Source organism: Haliotis asinina, chromosome 7 (genome assembly GCF_037392515.1).
Source record: "Haliotis asinina isolate JCU_RB_2024 chromosome 7, JCU_Hal_asi_v2, whole genome shotgun sequence".
NCBI lineage: Eukaryota > Metazoa > Mollusca > Gastropoda > Lepetellida > Haliotidae > Haliotis > Haliotis asinina.
Window position 1 is genome coordinate 57,635,474 of NC_090286.1, and position 19,321 is coordinate 57,654,794.

General features: G+C 42.8%; 1 protein-coding gene across 1 annotated transcript in view; it reads right to left on the bottom strand.

Moving 5' to 3' along the window:
- LOC137291501 (uncharacterized) overlaps positions 1 to 19,321 on the bottom strand; it is a 73,846-nt gene that overhangs the window by 23,987 nt on the left and 30,538 nt on the right. The window contains exons 15-33 of the mRNA XM_067822863.1: positions 18,793 to 19,077; positions 18,109 to 18,399; positions 17,659 to 17,943; positions 16,640 to 16,930; positions 15,906 to 16,190; positions 13,486 to 13,782; positions 12,296 to 12,580; positions 8,850 to 9,140; positions 8,416 to 8,700; positions 7,776 to 8,072; positions 7,273 to 7,557; positions 6,856 to 7,152; positions 6,336 to 6,620; positions 5,463 to 5,759; positions 4,233 to 4,517; positions 3,711 to 4,007; positions 3,114 to 3,398; positions 1,679 to 1,984; positions 293 to 589 (exon numbers count right to left, since the gene is read on the bottom strand). Coding sequence (XP_067678964.1) covers positions 293 to 589; positions 1,679 to 1,984; positions 3,114 to 3,398; positions 3,711 to 4,007; positions 4,233 to 4,517; positions 5,463 to 5,759; positions 6,336 to 6,620; positions 6,856 to 7,152; positions 7,273 to 7,557; positions 7,776 to 8,072; positions 8,416 to 8,700; positions 8,850 to 9,140; positions 12,296 to 12,580; positions 13,486 to 13,782; positions 15,906 to 16,190; positions 16,640 to 16,930; positions 17,659 to 17,943; positions 18,109 to 18,399; positions 18,793 to 19,077 — 5,526 coding nt within the window. The remainder of the gene's footprint in view (positions 1 to 292; positions 590 to 1,678; positions 1,985 to 3,113; positions 3,399 to 3,710; positions 4,008 to 4,232; positions 4,518 to 5,462; positions 5,760 to 6,335; positions 6,621 to 6,855; positions 7,153 to 7,272; positions 7,558 to 7,775; positions 8,073 to 8,415; positions 8,701 to 8,849; positions 9,141 to 12,295; positions 12,581 to 13,485; positions 13,783 to 15,905; positions 16,191 to 16,639; positions 16,931 to 17,658; positions 17,944 to 18,108; positions 18,400 to 18,792; positions 19,078 to 19,321) is intronic.

Sequence of the window (19,321 nt, forward strand, 5' to 3'; positions counted from 1 at the left end):
GTATTTACAGGGAGACGATAAGTACATGTATACACAAACAAATCAGAGAGGACAGATCAACTGCAGGGATAATGCGGAACCAGTTAACAGATGTGTACACAGCAGAGTGATACTCAGATAATTAGATTTACAGGAAGCCAGAGGTGTACATTTGTTTCTATGTATAGGTATTCATCTGCTCCCCGTAAATGTATTGGATATCGAAGCGTTTCTACATTTTACTGAATCCGTCTAGGCAAAATACTGTTTGATCATGTATGGAGACCTGTAGGACAAACTCGGAGAACTGTACCTGGTCCGTCTAGTGTGGCTTCAAGACGTCTGCTCCATGGCCCGGAGCCGGAGGGATTGTATGCTCGCAGCCGGAAAGAGTATGTGGAATGGGACTCCAGGTTGTCAATTATAGTGGGCCCTGACGCCAGGTCCCTCACATACATGTCACTGTAGGGATCCGGCAGACGGAAGTATTGCACCTCGTACTTGAGGGTATGGTCCAGTGCAGCCTTTGGAGAGTGGACGTACCACTCCAGCCTCACGGACGCGTCGTACTCTACACTCGCAGTCAACAGCTCCGGTGACCAGTCCGGGACTGTAATAGGAAGGTTCATATCGATGAACAGCAAGTCACCGTCAGACTCGTATGTTTGATATGTAGGTATTATACAAGATATTACATCTGCATGTATTCTGATAATACATATATACATACAAACATGGGTATTAATCAGTAGGGTGCTCGTATTAACACGAGAATGATATTCTATTCTCCCATTCTATTTTTCATACAAAATCATTCTCCCACATATTTCAGTAAATATCACTGTCCTTGGCATAAATGTTACAAATAGTTACAGTCATGCCGATAGCAAAGTGAAGTCACGAAACATTTTGATGTATAAACTCCGTGATAGCCAATGACGTCAAAATGATTTAGGAAGCTGCAAAATCAGTTATCTGCAATCACTCGATTTCACCTGAGGGTTGTCTTACGTTTTCGATGGTAGATATTACTTAGGATCAAATGTCACACTTAACACAACAGTTGAGTCTTTTTGTCTTTAACAACGAGCACAAATCTTGTGCAGTGGCTAATAAATGCGTTGGAAATGTAGGAAATGATCTCATCATACAATATCCAATCGATGTTATCTTAACAGGCGGATAGCGCTTTAAAACAGTTACCTGTATGGCTGGGACAACTGCTATAAAATAGTCCCTGGCAGAGAGCAGAGGGATTGATACTGTGATGACTCGATCACCTATCAGAGGGACTGACATTGTGACCACACGATCACTTGTGAGAGGGATTGATAGTGTGATCACACGATCACTTGTCAGAGAGATTGATAGTGTGATCACACGATCATCGGTCAGAGGGATTCATACTGTGATGGCATCGTCATCTGTCAGTGGAACTGATATAGTGACGGCAACAGCTTGTCAGATGTACTGATAATGTGATGACAGTCATTCCTCAAAGTCATGGTTAATGTAGTATCAGAGACTGACATGGAAATGACTCAGTCACTCGTTTCAGGGAATCATATTGTGACAAAATGAAGGAGCGAGTGCTGTGATGACGGAGTTAATTGTCAGAGGACCTGGAATTGATAATTGACATCGTTATCTGCCGGAGGTGGAGATATTTTTAAGGCAGATATTGTGAAGACACGGGTACCTTGCGGAGGGGTTGATATTGTGATGGCTCGACTGAGCTTCCCTTCGGCTGTGTCAGAGAACGCCCGGATCTGTACAGTGTACGTGGAGTCTTCCTCGAGTGACGTCAGAAGATCAGAATCTCCCTGACCGAGCACCTGGTGTTGCCTAGTAACAGGGGGACTGGCATCCCGACTCAGCTTGGTATACAAGATCTGGGAGCCCTTAATGTAGACACGGGAGGCGCGGTCACTTGGGAGCTGCCACTGGAAAGCTATGGTGGAAAAGTTGAATGACCTCGCCTGGACTTCGGTTGGAGCACCAGGAACTACAAGAAACAATGTGACATTTTGAAGTAAAATAATTGTTCACATTCGTATAGGTGATACAGATGAAGCATGTTAAGAGTACGAAAGAAATGTGCAGATGGTAGATGACACGGGAAGATCGGGGTTAGAAATGGTCTTCAGCAAACATGCCACCATCGGGTGGTGAGGATCGCTTATTTGTCTTACACAGTTGCCAATCGATTAAATTTAGACTTATCGTTCCAAATATTACCAAATGTTCATAATTCTGTACTGTCTTCTCAAAAGGTTCACTATTCCTGCGTTATATTATTCCCTTGCAGTTTTTCACGCTTTCAAAAGTTAACGTTAAAGCAACTGACTTCATTTTGCTGTTTTGTATCACCAGCAGCCATCCAGCTTCTGTCACGAGTAGGCCTGATCCACATATTTGCGCAGCATATGTCATATTTGGGATTTCACTTCCTCACATATTTGCGATCTACGATTAAGTATTGAATATGTCGCTGTACTCATTAAAAAAAAAGCAAGGTATGGCTAACAAAGTCGCCATCAAACGAATTTGGAAAGTGTTGAATTGTACTGTTTTTCTTACCGTACTATATTCTACGATACGATATTGTGGTTCTCATGCGATTTCATTCTACTTGAGCAGTTTGGTTTGGTTTCATGTACGCATTAATACAGATCAGCCGATTAAGTTGTAAAAGCCTACAGAAGAAGATGCGGTTTTGGGGTCATAAGTACTGGTTTCTCTGTTTAATTACAGAATCGGTAATAAAAAGAATAACCCACGAGGTACGAGTGACTACCACTCGTTTTATATTTCTCTTAATCACTCATATTCTCTAAGCCTTCACTTGTGAAAATGCAGCCTCGCCCACTGCAGACATTTTTTTTCAATATCCGTTTTCTTGTCTTCTATATTTTATAAACTATAATAACTATGGTGCACGTCAGTTGTAACACCATGACGTCATGAGAGTTTGTAAACACCTATCATAGTCTTTAGTATTTACAGATGGGGTTTATCCCGCCAAAAATGTGAACAGTTGTATACAAACTACCGAACTACCAGATTCACAGCGATATCATCCAAGCATTATTTATGGCTTCACGTTCACTATCCTCTTGCACAGCAACACTCACTGAAGGGCGCTGTCTCAACTGAAATCTGTTGTGATAGTATCCCCTCCCCACTGTGGAGTATTGAGGCGACGTCAGCCAGGTAGACTGTGCTTGGGGTGAGGCCCTGGAATGTGTGGGTGAGGACAGCTGGGATTTCTTCCCTGATGCGGCTGTTGTTGGTTCTGTCTGTGAGGTAGAGTGCGAACCCAGTGATGTTCCTCTCTTCCATGGGAGCGTCCCAGGTCAAGTCAAACTCGTCAAACGTCACCCGCGTTGTCTTCAGGTTTGTAGGCTCAGCAGATACCACTTTAATATAATACCATATGTATTTCTAACACACGATCATTGTGTTCTGTTGATAGGCACAGCCAAAATTCAGAGTAGAAGATACAAACGCATTCTTTAACGAATAATAACAGGAAATGTTTTATATGCATAAAATATGCATGGTGCATCGACATTTCTTTCTCATTTGATACTTATTCATTTGATTACTATGGTATACGCTATGCCTTGAACAATGTTACAAATGGTTACCAAATCTGCTTAGACTTTGCATCGCGACAGTCACTTGTGTAACTGCACGACATGATTCGAGCATGAGATTCATAAACTCACTTGTTTTGACTGATATCTGTCGACTGAGATCTCCCTTCTCGGTCTTGGTGTTCACCCTCACCACCACATTGTACTCCGTGTCGGGTTCAAGGGAGGTAATCAGTGAGTTCTGCTTCCCCCCATAATGCTCCAGGAGACTCCACTTCTCAACCGGAAGTCGGGATCGCGACCGATCGTACTGGATGTTGAAGCCAATGACGTACTGCCTTGCGAACAGGTCATCGGGTGCCTTCCACTCTACGTACACAGCGGTAGCGTTCACTGCGTGGGCCTTGACCTCAGTAGGAGCCCTTGGAACTGAAACAGACATCTTCATATGTGATGACCAGGATCTTTTCGCTTTCAGATTCACAGTATCTACACAAATGACGATATACTAAGATACTAAGATACTAAGATATACCTTAAACAGGTTTTATTCACTTCGTGAAAAGGATCGGGACAAGTTCTTTTAACTAATCAAAACGTGTGCCAACCTGTAGCAACATCAGTTGCGATTGTTAATATACGAATGGCACTTACTGTAAGGATTGGTTTTAACCTCAATTGTTTTGGATGACAGTCCTTCTTGTTCACCAATCACAGAAGACACTCTGATCCCATATGCTCTGTCTGGCAGCAAGTTGTCGATCCTGAAATTGAGTTTAGGTGGTATCTCCCTCGTCTGTTCCGTCCCTTCAATGGTGTCGAAGGTTATCACTTTGAATCTGGTGATATTTCGTTGTTTTATGGGCGCCTTCCAGGAAATGCCGATGGAGCTGAATTGTACCTCTGTTGCCTGCAGACGTCGGGGCTGCTCAGACATCACTGCATATAGATGTCACCCACATCATACATCAACGTTAAAGTTGCGTAAGTACGGAGCAATAAAAAGTATTGCAGTGTTATGTTCCTCGAAAACGCACATTAGCTATCAACTATTAACATAACAGCCATCAAGGGAATAGTATCAAAGTCTAACCAGACCATCCAGCCTACACGTTTATGTACTTAACAGCTTCTATCACAATAAATTTGAAATATCATTAAAATTAAAAACATCACGAATCGTTTCATCTTGTAATAAATGTGAAAACATTTGGAGCAATAGTAAGATCTAGAAAAACTCTCCGACATCAGCAAATGTTTATCTAATATTTAAGCTCATTTCGTACGTCGCTTTTTGGTGAGAACAAAGAGACCAAGTGCACGCACAATGTTATCTGAAGAATAGATTTTTTTAAATTTCTCTGCGTGCTTTTCATTAATTCATAAATGCATGTATCTTCGGTTTCATTAAATGGCGCATAGGGTTTTCACAAAATAACCTGAGGTGAATGATGCCCCATCCTTTGCGCGAGACATATAATCCGTACATTCGTTGAATCTGAATGGGAAGCTCTTATCTTTAGCCTTTGATGCCACCCATAACTGTAATGATCGCATAACCGTAAATGAGTTCTTGGCTAGCCACAAGGGAGAGAATGAGCTTATTTTTGCGCCTTACTCAGCAAATATTCCAGCTCTATGGCGGCGGTCTGTAATTAATCCTGTTTGGATCAGACAATCCAATGATCAACAACATGATCTACGCAACCGGGATATGATGACACGTGTCAAGCAAATGGACGAGCCTGACCAAGCGATCCCGTTGGTAGCCTCTCACGCTGATCAATAGTTGATACAACGACCAAGGCGTCAAAACTCATGCGTTGTTCACAAAGTGATTCCAGTATGTTCAGATGCAGCTTGAACATGAGTATGTCTACTTACATGTTTTAGTGCGTATTCCCTTGGTGTATTTGCCCTGCTGAGTCTCTGTCTCTGACCTCATCCGTATCCTATATTCAGTGTCCTGCTCTAATCCCATGACATAGGCATGGTCCTCGCCCTCATCCACCTCCATGCCCATTGTCTCCTTGACCCTCTGGAATCGATCCAGCAGAGAGTACTCTAGATGGTAGAGCTTGATATACTCGCGCGATCCAACGTTGTCAGGCACTTTCCACCGAACAAGGAGGGTGGATTGATTTAGTGGCGTCACTGTCACGTCTTCGATGACAGCAGGCACTGAATTACAGATTATCAAATTCAGTAAAAACACTTTTTTTACAACGTGGACATTGCAATGGAATTGGGCAAAACAGGGTGACTGTGAATAAATCATTTGTTATCGACAGGTCGAAATAAATCACAAAGAACTGATACAGATGTACTCCAGTCAGTACACAAAACCTCACACAAATACGATCTTCAGTGCAGTACCGGCATTATGCTCATCCTATAAACACACTTCATTTCCTTGACACACCGTGTGCCAAATAACAGCTTGTGTCGGTATTAGTAACGGTGAAGATGAATGGGATAGTCAGTTCAAAATAGTTCATGCACACACACCAAACAGTCGAATATATTTCATGCATGGTAGACACCATACACAAACACTACATTTTGTTGAAACATTTACAACCTTACACGAGCAAACAAAAACACATATTATAAGTATTATACGAATATTTTATGTCAATATATTTGACTGGTTCCTACTATCATGTGCCAATGTCTTTTCGCCAGTTAAGAATATCATTTTCTTCCCAAGGTACGGTTACAAAGAGACAAGGATGTGTTAATATTCTCTCATCTCACCAAATGGCTTTGTTACAAATTCCAGTACATCAGAAGTCTTTCCTGTACGTGCTTCAAGCAATGATGTCACTGTAACTCTGTACTTCCGGTCTGCAGTGAGATCGGTGAGAGTGTAGCGAGAACTAGGCGGTGTGAGTTGACTTGTGACCTCTCCAGTTACATTATCAGTCAGCAGGACCTCAAAACCTGTGATATTTCTCTGTTCGGTGGGAGCATACCATGACAATTCGACATGGTCAAACTCGATATTTGTTGTTCTCATCGTCCGCGGTTTGTCAGACTCAACTGAAAAGCAATCCAGCCATGTTGATACCATTTAAAAATATAGCAGGTCCTCGTTTCACAAAGAACTAAGGTGATCCTAAGTCACTGAGGTAATCCCAGTGCAATATTAAAGAATGGGAGTTAAGGTTAACCTTAGCAAAAGGTTGCTTCGTGAAAAGAGACCCAGGAGTTATACATTCATGTCCGAGCCTTGCCTTGTTATTTAATAACTGCAATGAATCCAATGAAAACTCACGTGTGCGAACCATGATTGACTGGCTAAATGCTCCATTTTCAGTCAGCGTCTCAGCACGCACGCGCAGTATGTAGCTGGTATCAGCGTCCAGTGAGTTGATGATGGTTGTCGTTGACGTCCCCGACACCTGCACACTTCTAATATCAGCCGTCCTCTGACTTGTTCCTAACTTGTTGAAGGCAATGCGGTAACGAACGACGTAGTCACGGGTTTCATTGTCGACTGTAGGTGTCCACTCCACCAGAACAGCCGTGTCATTCAATGGCCGAGATACGATATTGGCGGGTGCATCAGGCACTGTGAAAAGGATCGTGTATAAGATCAGTCTTGCGACGGTGACGTTGATGGGAAAATGTCATTTCACGTACTGGTAAACTATCTATTAGCAACTTGATGCAGTCGTTATGAAAGACTCACCGAAAGGCAGCGTCGTGAACCGGAGCACGTCGGAGGTCTTCCCTTCCTGGTCTCCCATTTGGGAAGTAATGGTAAGTTCATACTGCGTGTCCGCGACGAGGCCTGACAAGATGTGCACAGTTCGGGGTGATACGACACTCCGAGTTACCTTTCCTGATTTGACATTATAAAGCACAAGATGAAAGTTTGTAATGTTCCTTTGTGTGACCGGAGCATACCAGGACAGCCTGGCTTGGTTGAACTGTACACGGGATGCCTGTAATCCCAATGGTTTGTCTGTCTCGACTGCAAACGCAATCATATCGATCTGACATCAGCAATGGGTTGTTAATGAGAGTATGCAGAAATATTATACATGGATCATCTGTTTAATATATACATTCAGAGTCTTCATACTGCATTCAAGCAGTGATTTGTAAAATGCGGAAGAAAAAGATTTTCCTTTTCCACTAACTTCGTGCAGTGATAAGAACCTTCATTTACAAGTCATATTAGCAACTCACGAGTCTGAACAACGACTGGTTCACTATATTTCCCCTTTTCTGTCAACGTCTCAGCCCGCACACGTACTCTGTAGCTGGTATCGGCGTCAAGCGAAGTGATTTCCACCAAACTGGAATCCCCCGCAACCTGCACATCGTTTTCATCTGCATCGCCTCTGCTTCTGTCCTCCTTAGTGTAGGCGATGTTGTAACGCACGACGTAACCACGTGTTTCGTCATTCAGAGTCGGCATCCACTTCACCTCAAGAGTGCTTTCATTGGGAGATGTTACTGTGACATCGCTTGGTGCTTCCGGAACTGCCAAGAAGAGTCCGCATGAAGTCATACAGTGAATACCATCCCGGACAAATGTCCAGATTACATATCAATGAAATTATGCATGTTTTTTGCATGGCAGTGACAATGAAAAAGTTTACATTCCACGTGGTCATTGACACAACGTGGGCTGTGGTCTACCCGACTAGGACAGTTAATATCCTGAGATAAATGGAATTCCGGGTAGATGTTCTATTATTTGTTCAACATTTATCCTTGAGTGTTGATAAAATGTATTCGTCATGTAACAGGTTTTCAAAGATGCCAACATCGGTATCATCTTCTTGTTCAGTAAAAACATATTTCTTTCACATTTACAACTAACCAAATGGCAAGGTCTTGAAGGTAAGCAAGTCAGACGTCTTCCCCGTAATGTCCCCAAGAACAGATGTCACAGTGAGTGAGTACTCCTTATCAGGTTCAAGGCCAGAGAGTGTGAACTGCAAGACTGGGGGTGTCTTTAATTCCGTCATAGTTCCCTCTTGGACATCACGCAGCACAAGCTGGAAACCGCTGATATCCCTGTCTTTGACAGGGGCGTACCAAAGCACCTCTGCTTGGTTGAACTGTACTTGACGGGTCCTTAGAGACAGAGGTTTGTCAGACACAACTGCAGGGATAGATTCAATGCTTGGGATAAATTTGGCACTGCAGTTAAATTTGTGGTCATCACAAATAAATGACTGCTTTACACATACGTTTCTTTAGTTAGTTGTCATTATTGCGACTTAAAGGGATTGAGAGTAAATTGTAAATTACGTGTTTTCATGTAGACTGGTTCGCTGTACAGCCCCTCCTCTGTCAGAGTCTCCGCACGAATGCGCAACCTGTAGCTTGTGTCCGGGTCGAGGGCAATGATGACAGCTTTGTTGATATCCCCTGAAACCTGCAGACTCTCTTGACCTCGGTGCATGTCACCCTGTTTATTGTAGACGATATTGTACCCGCGTATGTAGTTGCGTGTTTTTTCATCAACCGTTGGCGTCCACTCCACGAGCATTGCGGTGTCATTCAACGGCGTTGTGAGAATGTTTCCAGGAGCACCAGGAACTGCCAAGGGACATGTCATTAACAAAGGGCATACTGCTGGTTCGTACTAGTTTGTTATAGTTCCCATTCCTGTTTGGCAAGGAACTATGAGAGCCCAGCTCCCGAGAAGCCCATGCAGAAAGACGGCGAGGCAAGTAGTTTAGGCAGAATCTCAAAGCATCCTGAGATCTCATTTAGCGCTATTAGAAATAACTTTGTTATTCTGCTTTGATTACAATACCCATTCTGTCATGCTTAAGAACGGGATTTCGACCTACCTTTAATGCAACACGAATGTCAACATATAGACCTATAACACCGTAACCCACCTGTAGACATTAACAGCAGTCGCGCGACCGTATATGTAAGGCGCTTCTTTTTTTTGAGTAATGCACGGTTAAGATGTGAAATATAAGGATCCCATGAAAGCACAAGTGTTCCCTTATATTTTTCCAGGTTTCTTCAAAGGCAATTCGATAAGAAGCTTGTGAAGGAACGAAATACAGGAATACTTGCCCTTTCATGTGATCCCTTCTTGTTTTCCCCAAGCATACATTAGGAAGCGGTTTCAAAGTTGGGTATTGCACAATTGACAGTATTGAATGTGCGAGTTAAGAACAGCCCGCATTTAGTAATTCCCTGTTTCCACCAGATTGAATCCATTTGGTTGTATTTGGAAATGACATTTCAGAAAAAAAAATATATTTGATTTGATTTTCTTTCCATGTCAGGCGACAAACGTCAAGAATCCTCCCCTTTTTTGTCTTCATGTGGTTTCTTTTGAACCTCAGTATATGTATTGATGACATATAGGAGTAGGTACTGAACTAGACGGTGTGACAGGTTCGGTCGGCTTTCAGATTATTGACACGATGTACAGCAGATACCGTCTCTGACGCCTACATGTGTTATTATCCTTCACATTGGAGTATCGCTCAGCATTCATAAAGCACGCGTCATCTTCTAGCAGTGCAGGTGGTAAATGTATTCTCATTTGTGTTGTCGTCAGTCACTTGATGATCCGTACATGGCAGGTTACATAACACAGATATTGCGGTCTATAACAACTGTTTGAATAAAGGAGGAAACGATTCCTATCCTACTCTGGATGCCGAGGCAAATCATACAATAAAAATACCCAGCATCCAATGTAATCGGCTCCCAAGAACCGTATGGTCATGGTACCTGTTCAGCTCTGAAACCCAACAGGGGCGTCAATAGAGACAACAACAGGTACATAGAGTCAATCTATCAAATCAATTTGTTAATGACAGTCTAGACGGTTCACATGCAGTCCTGTTCATAATGCTCTACACAAGCCATCAAAGGAAACTGTACAAATTAGATGCCACTACAAGGCACTACACAAGGCACTACACAAGGCACACACAAACACTGTTATGACGATCACTGGTGTGGTGATGGTACCCTTGTCTCGAAAGTACAAGTTTCCTCCCTGCGTATTTCTAACTTTGGCACACTGTTTCCGTTATGTCGAACCTTACACAGCTCTCCTATCTCATTACATATTGAAATAATTCTTCTTGGACGTTACAATCATATACTACAGTCATTTCTTCTTTAATCACCTACCCGTAAAGGTCCGGGTTTGAATGCTGACCTTCAGTAACCCAAGCTTGTCGTAAGAGGGGACTACCGGGAATCGGGTGGTCAGGCACGCTGACTTGGTTGACATATCATCGGTCCCATTCGGGCGGATCGATGCTCATGCCGTTGATCGGTTGATTGTCAGGTCCAGATTCGATTATCTACAGACCACTTTTCAGATTATTTCCACCATATAGGTGGAATATTGCTAAGAGTGGCGTAAAACTAAACTCACTCACATACTTTAATCATCATTTCCGGGTGTGTCGAACATCGGATAACTCGAAGTACTTATAAATGTCGTCAACTTCAATAAACCGCTGTCTGACTGTATCAAGAAACACATCTCAAAACGTGCGCATAATCAGAAACAGGTTTGGAAACACGAACGCTTAATTCATTGCGATTCACCAACAATGTTATAGAAATGATATTCATGCTGCAAGAATGGCATGCTTCCTATACTCCATGTGTCATGTATCTCGCATGCAGTATATGTTGGGATATCATACAGTTAGAACCTTGCATATGTAAGATGTTGTTATGAATACTGATAACTAAGTTAGTCTGCTTGGTACCCTTCTCATTAGAAACAACTTACAACACTGAGTCCCCTAGAGATATCAATAGTCCTTTGGTGATGGGTCAATCACCAGCGTGTATTGATGAATGAAGAGTCTGGCAGGTAAACCCCAGTTAGGTCGACCAACCACCACCAGAACAAAGGTAGAGATTGACATCGTCAACAACCATGTACTGAACAAACAGCACAATGCTAAGGACGACCTCAGACTTCAGACTAATGCAAACAATGCTATATTAGGTCCTACGCATTCACAAATATTTGTGAATCAACACAGTCCACGAAATCACTACTGGTGTGGATTTGACAATCAATCGTTTCGAATGTAAACAAGAGAAAAATAACAAGAAAAAATAGTTCGCGACAATATTCCAGTTCTGTGTATGCTGGGTTCAACGCCGTTTGATATCCCCTCGGTTGTGAAATGCACAAAGTTCATATAGCAAGAACAATTCAAGATACAAGTGGATTTCACATCATGTAAGCAGGCTTTCAGTATTATATACATGCAGCACTGCAGATATACCCAACATTCACTTCGATAAATACGATGCATGCGATGACTTATTCAGTTATAATACAATTATGCTTCATTTCAAAAACATAAAATTTACCGTAAAATGCGTTGACATGTTATACTCAATCCATATGGGGGCCGTTGGGCATTGTTTATGTCAAGTGCAGTAAAATGCATGTTCTTGTATGACATGTAACTGTTTCTGTGTAGTATGTTGTGGAACCTGTTAAAGCGCAAATACATTGCCTGGTAACACAGCAGTGTTCAGCCGGTATGTTCTGTGGTATTCAAGCATACATGAAGAAGCGCTCGGAAAATCCTCTAACACTTCTTGATGTTGTTCCACTGGAAGTAATAATGGGTTCGAAAGAGCGAACTGCGGATCCTAACTGCTGAAGATATCCTCGCACAGTTCCACGTTGTCATAGATCCAGAACGATGATGCTAATAAATCCTTAACCTACTTACCGAACGGAAGTGTTTGGAATTCCATGACGTCTGACACCTTGCCCTGTTTGTCCTCAAGTAGAGTCATCACAGTCAGTGTGTACTTCCGGTCTGGTTTCAGTCTCTCAAAAGTAAACTGAAGGACAGGACCGAGGCTATGAACTTGTACGTCCTTTTCCACTACATCGACCAGAGCAAGCTTAAATCCAGTGATGTTGCGTTGTTGAACAGGGGCGTACCAGGATACCTGCGCTTCGTCAAACTGAATGTCTGTCACACGCAGCGATTGAGGCTTATCAGACACATCTGTAAGGGTAATATGGTTACAGATCATCATCTTTAACAAAACAAACAACAAAAAACATTGCACCGTATGAGAGGGTAAACAGAATCACGGGGAGTACGTCTATTCACAGATATTAGAAAGGAGAGGATTCAAGTACGTTAAGGAGAAGTTTTAGAAGCTATACCGATGATTAACGTGCGTGTGAAAGGTTAACATACACGTGCTTAGAGAGGAAGACGGTTAACACACATGTGGATAGTATTTAACATGCGTCTACATCGGAAGAGGATCCATAGACACGCAGGAAAGCGTACGATTATGAATATGGTTAAAAGACACGTGGTATATTTTGAAGAGACGATTAACATGTCAATGTGTTAGGAAAAGGACGTATACACTTGTATGAGCTAATCAGTTGACACATCTACGTTAATGGAAAAGGTTAGCAAACGCAAGCGTAGTTAATTAAACAGATGCTAGAGATGGACGAACGTGTATATATCTAGTGACGGTGAAGGTTAAAATGCGCGTGTATAGTATGGAGAAAAGGTTATATACCCTGTTTATTAACTGGCAGACTAACAGATACGTGTTGTATGAAAATAGGTTATAGACACTTTTCCTTAAGTTAAGTAGATGCCGGAGATGCACGAACATGTATCTAGTAAGCGTAAAGGTTAAAATACGCATGTATAGTATGGAGAATAGGTTATAGACCCGTTTGTGTTCACTGGTAGACTAACAGATACGTGTTGCAAGACAAATAGGTGATAGACACTTTTTGTTAATAAGAGGACTAATAGACACTTGGTGCAAGGAAGAGCAGTCATGAACACTTCTCGTTAGGACGTGGACATGGAATAGAGTAGACAGTCACATGTACATTACATCTGCCACTGAGGACAAAACTTGTTGATCTACTTGCATGTTTTCACAAGATTCGGGAGGCTATATTGCCCCTTTTCCGTCTGCGTCTCAGCGCGTACACGCACTCTGTAGCTAGTGTCTGCAACCAAGGAGGTAATCGTAGCCATTTGGGAGTCCCCAGTTACCGACAGGCTTTCCTCAGCTCCACCTTCCGTTCCGCTCCCTAATCTGGTGTAAGCGACTTTGTAACTCAGGACGTAGCGACGAGTTTCATCATCAACTGTTGGCGTCCACTGCACCATGACAGCTGTGTCGTTTAGAGGCGTTGCAACAACACCAACTGGGGAGGTAGGGACTGCAAGTGAAACAACATACACTTGATAAAGTACGGGACACATCAGCGGCAATTACAAAGAATCACCGTTTCGACAGATTCTATAGTTTAACTATGAATTGTGACAAATACATTCAGGTCATGAAAAGCAAGATTTATGGTTATCATCTTCATTATTCTGAATAGCACGACTTTTCGGAATGTACACCTGCTCCTTACCAGGAACACCGAAAAGTCGTGCTTTTCGCAATGAACAAATTGACATCCACAAAGCTTGCTTTTCGTTAACATTCCACTTCGAAATGCCCTTTAAACATTTACAGTTAATTTGATATAACGTGAGTGATAACTTGGATATTCCTCGCTGGCCACACAGTCCGTTTGTAAGCACAGCTCAACAAAATCTGACAGTGCTGATTTTCTTAAGGGTACAGGAACTTGTAAAGGTAGCCATGGTGTCCGTTGAGTGATGTTTCCAGTTGCTTCAATGCATTCTCCCCCTCATAGAAGTTCAATAATGAAATACCAAAGGGTGCTGGTTTCTGTAGCACGGGCTGCTCTGTCTGTCCTGCTGGCATTTATCGCATTGCAGACACATAAATGAATTTAAGTCTTGAAATTTTAAACTCTGCCAAGGAATAAGGTGAACACTACAGAAAGGAAATGTGCAATGTGAAAGCAAAAGGTCAACATATACACACCGAGTATTAAAACGCACGAGCAGCATAGATGTGAATAGAGATTTTGAATTGTGTCTGGACATATGAAGAAAAGAAGCTGTAGACCATGTGATGTGATGAGGATATCACAAACGTATGCATTTCGCGTGGACATAGAACGTATTTCTCAGCTGCTGTTTTACTGCATTGGGCCACATAGACTAACAACTATCCTCTGAAATGAACACACTTTACTGAACATATTTAAAAATATAGAAATAGAGCCCTGAGACTTTCATCATTTCCTGAAGCTGTGGAAATCTAGACTTGCCACATTTTCTAGACATGTGTGGGCTTTCTTGGATTCATTTGCTTCAGGGTATGTACGACAGACTATGGGCCACAGTGTGATCTACTAAACATTATTTAGATGCATGCAAACAGGCCATTAAGAGCTCTTCAATCCACAAGTGGTTTTTCGGTTTTCTGTTTAATCCATATAAAACCTTTCAATCCATATTTCCAAGTCAAAACGTCCCACGCAATTCGTTCAGCGCTCTTCAATCCATGTCTTTCAATCAGTTTAGCGTTCTTTGATCCAGATTGTTTTCATTCCATATAGTGCTCTTCATTTCATATAGTGCTCCTCAATCTATATAAATAGATTTCGAAATGTAGACATGCTTCACCACAAGTCACAGGTTGTCGTTATATCACTGTTGTACAAAGCTGTATCGTGCCGTACTGTGGAAATGACAATGTCGTCAGTTGATTACTGAAGGCAAATAGCAGAGAGTACTAGTGGTCACAATCAGTTTTCGTGGGTCGGTCACGATGAACCCGATAATTATTGCGCCATGTCGCGCATGGTTCTTCCCTATTTGACGCTTCTACAACGGAGGGAACATAGTGGAAGGTCACTTTGTTCAACGATAACAATGAGTGAGATGACATCACAGATGTGTGTTCACGACATGTGAAATCAATGATATGTCATGAAGTAATCACCTTGCTTTCCGACACACGGATCCTGGGCGTTAAGGGGCTCAACACTGCATCGCTACGACCTCCACCACTAAGCATCTTGAATCTCTCGCATAAGTAAAAGGTTTAATACCGTATAACGTACAACGCCTTGAAATCTCGAACATCCATCTATTACACGTACATATTTATGCATACGTTTACGAGCTAAATATCATCGACGGCCAAGCTGTAGCCCTTTTATATTCTTACGTATAGACGTCGACGTGCGCTGTGCACGACATCCAAAGGTGTTACAGGTTGATATTATGATTATTGGCACTTACGCATAGAGGTAAGACATGTAGACCCTTCAAGTACAACGGGTTGCTATACTTATAACTTATATTACGTCGATATACTAGTACATATATATATGTCCCACGTTTCAGGTGAAATAAATTTATATACGTACGTTCATCGCTAGGACATTGCTAGGACATCTGACATTGATGTACTAACCATACGGTATGGTCCTAAACTCAATCATATCTGAAATCTTCCCTTCCTCCTCTCCGAGTTGTGACATCACGCTGACAGTATATCCGTTGTCAGGTTTCAGTCCTGTCAATGTGTAGCGTTCAATCGGGGGCGTGTCCACGTATATCAGTTCCCCGCCCGTGATATCAGCAACCGTGAGCTTAAAGCCCGTGATGCCTCGTTCGCTGATAGGTGCGTCCCAAGACACCTCAGCTTGGTTGAACTGTACCCTTTTTACGACAACTTTCGATGGCTTGTCCGATCTTACTGAAAAATATGAAGGGTATAACCATAGTCAGTGCTGTAGGTATACACACACAATTATGGCCACAGCAATGTTTTTTCCGGATAGTGTGGTATAATGTCGATATTTTACAAAAATCCCGCAATATCACGTTCGTGGACACCAATGTACGGTATTGCGCTTCACGTGATGCACTATTTAAGGTCCTGAGCCTAGATTTTCAAAGCTCTCTTAGCGCAAAGACAGTCCTAAGTTAATGTTAAGGTATAGTACTTTTGCCTATCTTACAGCTACGTCAGCTTCGAAAATCTAGGCCCTGAACCTTAGGCTTCAGCACAGCGAGAGTATGTGCTAAACACTGGACAATGTACCATCGTGCTGTATCCGTAGATTACACATTAAATACATCTGTTTGGGATACAGACTTTTAGGCAGGCGCGTATATTGAGGCAATGTATAAAACAGTACTCACAAGTTCTGATTCGGACAAAGTTGCTGTACTTTCCCTCCTCGGTTAGAGTCTCGGCCCGCACCCTCATCCTGTAGTTTGTCTCGGCGTCCAGCTGAGCGATGACGACCTCATTGCTCCCTGCATCCACCTGCACGCTGTCTTCCGCATCCGTCGGAGACCCCAGTTTGCTGTAGGCGATGTGGTAACGCAGAATGTAGCCGCTAGTCTCCTCGTCATCCGTGGACGTCCATTGTACCGACACTGAGGTGTCGCTGATGGCAGTCGCATCAACGTTCGTGGGAGCTTCCGGGACTGGTACAGTAAATATGGTTAGACGTAACAGACGTAGAGGACAGTGAGATGTGGCATACGTGCTAGACAATCATGTCTGACAGAAGTATAACGTAGTTCTGACAGACGTTGCTGACAGAATGACATACTCATAGTAGAAAGCGGGAGAGGCCATGTGCACTAGACATAGTCGACGGTCAGACGTGATGGGAGAAGGAGGCAGTGCAAGGCGGAGTAGACAGTCAGATGTGACAGACACAGTGGACAGTCAGATGTGAATGACACAGTAGACAGTCAGATGTGACAGACACAGTTGACAGTCAGATGTGAATGACACAGCGGATAGTAACATTAAACAGACATAGTAGACCGTCAGATGTGACAGACACAGTGGACAGTCAGATGTGAATGACACAGTGGATAATAGCATTAAACTGACATAGGAGACCGTCAGATCTGACAGATGTAGTAAAACAGTCGTAAGAATCGTCTGTTTCAAAGGATGGATACAAAGAAATGGAACCACATTCTATTAGACACATTATCGCAGTGTATTCGAGCTATGATATCTAGTCGTATCGGACGACAGCGATGTACAAGATGCTCTCTCAACGTCGACACAATAACACATCTGTCATTGTCACCAAGTTATGCCATGCAGAAGTATCAGTGTGAATTCATGATAATGACGTCATATTTACAAGCAAGAATATCATATTCCATGCGCTCACTGCGGGTATGCAACTAACCAAACGGCAACGTCTTGAATGACATCTTCTCCGACGTCTTCCCCTTCCGGCCACGGAGTTGTGACGTGACAGTCAACGTGTACCCGTTGTCAGGCTTTAGATCTCTCAGGGTGTATCTTTCTGTAGGGGGCGCGTTCAGGTGCGTCATCTCCCCGCTTGTGACGTCAGCGAGCACGAGTTGAAAGCCAGTAATGTCCCGTTCTTCGATAGGTGCGTCCCAGGCTACAGCAACTTGGTTGAACTCTAGGTGTGTTGGTCTCAGGGACACGGGTTTGTCAGATTTCACTGGTGAGAATTATCAAAAGCTTAGACTCCTAACTTAATATGCATTCAATGCTGTACTTTTTGTGATGTTATCAGAATGGATTCTCTGAAGAAAATTCAATGAAAATGTTGAACTACATGATGATGGAAAAGCGACAAGAATCGGAAGACAGGTATTCTCCTCACATGTTGATGCGTGGATCGGTAGACTAAACTGCCCCGTCTCAGTCAACGTCTCGGCACGCACGCGCACTCTGTACGTCGTATAAGGCTCCAAGGCCGTGATGACCGCCATATTGGTATCTCCTGAAACTTGCACACTCTCCTCATTTTCGGGTCTGTGTCTTTGCTTGCCGTAGGCGATGTTGTAGCGTACGACGAAGCGACGAGTCTGATCATTCACGGTTGGCACCCACTCCACCACAAGAGAAGTGTCATTCGCAGCAACAGCGCTGATGCTGGCGGGTGGGGCAGGTACTATGGGGGAATGTATATACAATTACATTTATCCTCACGTGAAACAAGTGTGATCACAACAATAAACCCATCGCACTATCCCTGTCGTGTAAACAGTATACACTTCCAGCAGTTACCAAATTGGCAATAACACCATGATGCATAATGCACAGTTGCGTCCCTTAGGTCTCACAGGATCTGATGATCGTGGATTCGTAACCACAAGGTTTGCTATTAATATGCACTGATGGATGGAAGCATCATTCCATATACGTATTTAACTATAACGAGCAAACGTCTGAAGCACACATCACCTCCCACACACGTTCACCTGACAGAGTGAAATAAATAAGGACCTTAAACCCGACTCACACAACTGAACACTCACCCGTATTTGCTTGTGTCTATACTTACTAAAAGGTAACGTTTTGAACACATACTCCTCCGACTTCTTGCCTCTCGTTGCACCCATCCTTGACCGGACTGTGATTATGTACTTCCTGTCTGGGTATAGGTTGGTAATGGTATGTTCAGTGACAGCAGGTAGATTAAGACGGGTTTTGTCCTCAGTCACGGTGTCCGTAACCACCAAGCGAAAACCAGTGATGTTGCGCTTCTCTATAGGAGCGTACCATGATATATCGGCTAGGTTGAACTGAATATTCGAAGCCTCGATTTCGCTTGGCTTGTTGGATGCAACTGAAATTTGAAAGTTATATAACTGCATGGTGGAATAAGACAATAAATAGTTTTAATGTACTAAAAATGTTCATGAAAGGATGTTCATCAACACTCTGCCATTAAGAAGTAGGTGCGTATATCGGTGTGTATGGGTTTAATGAAATGAGCGAAAATGTTTAACATACGAAATGTACTGACAACAACGCAGTCTAAGTAAACTTATCCTCAGTATTTTTCGTTACACTCCACCGCTGAGTCTGAC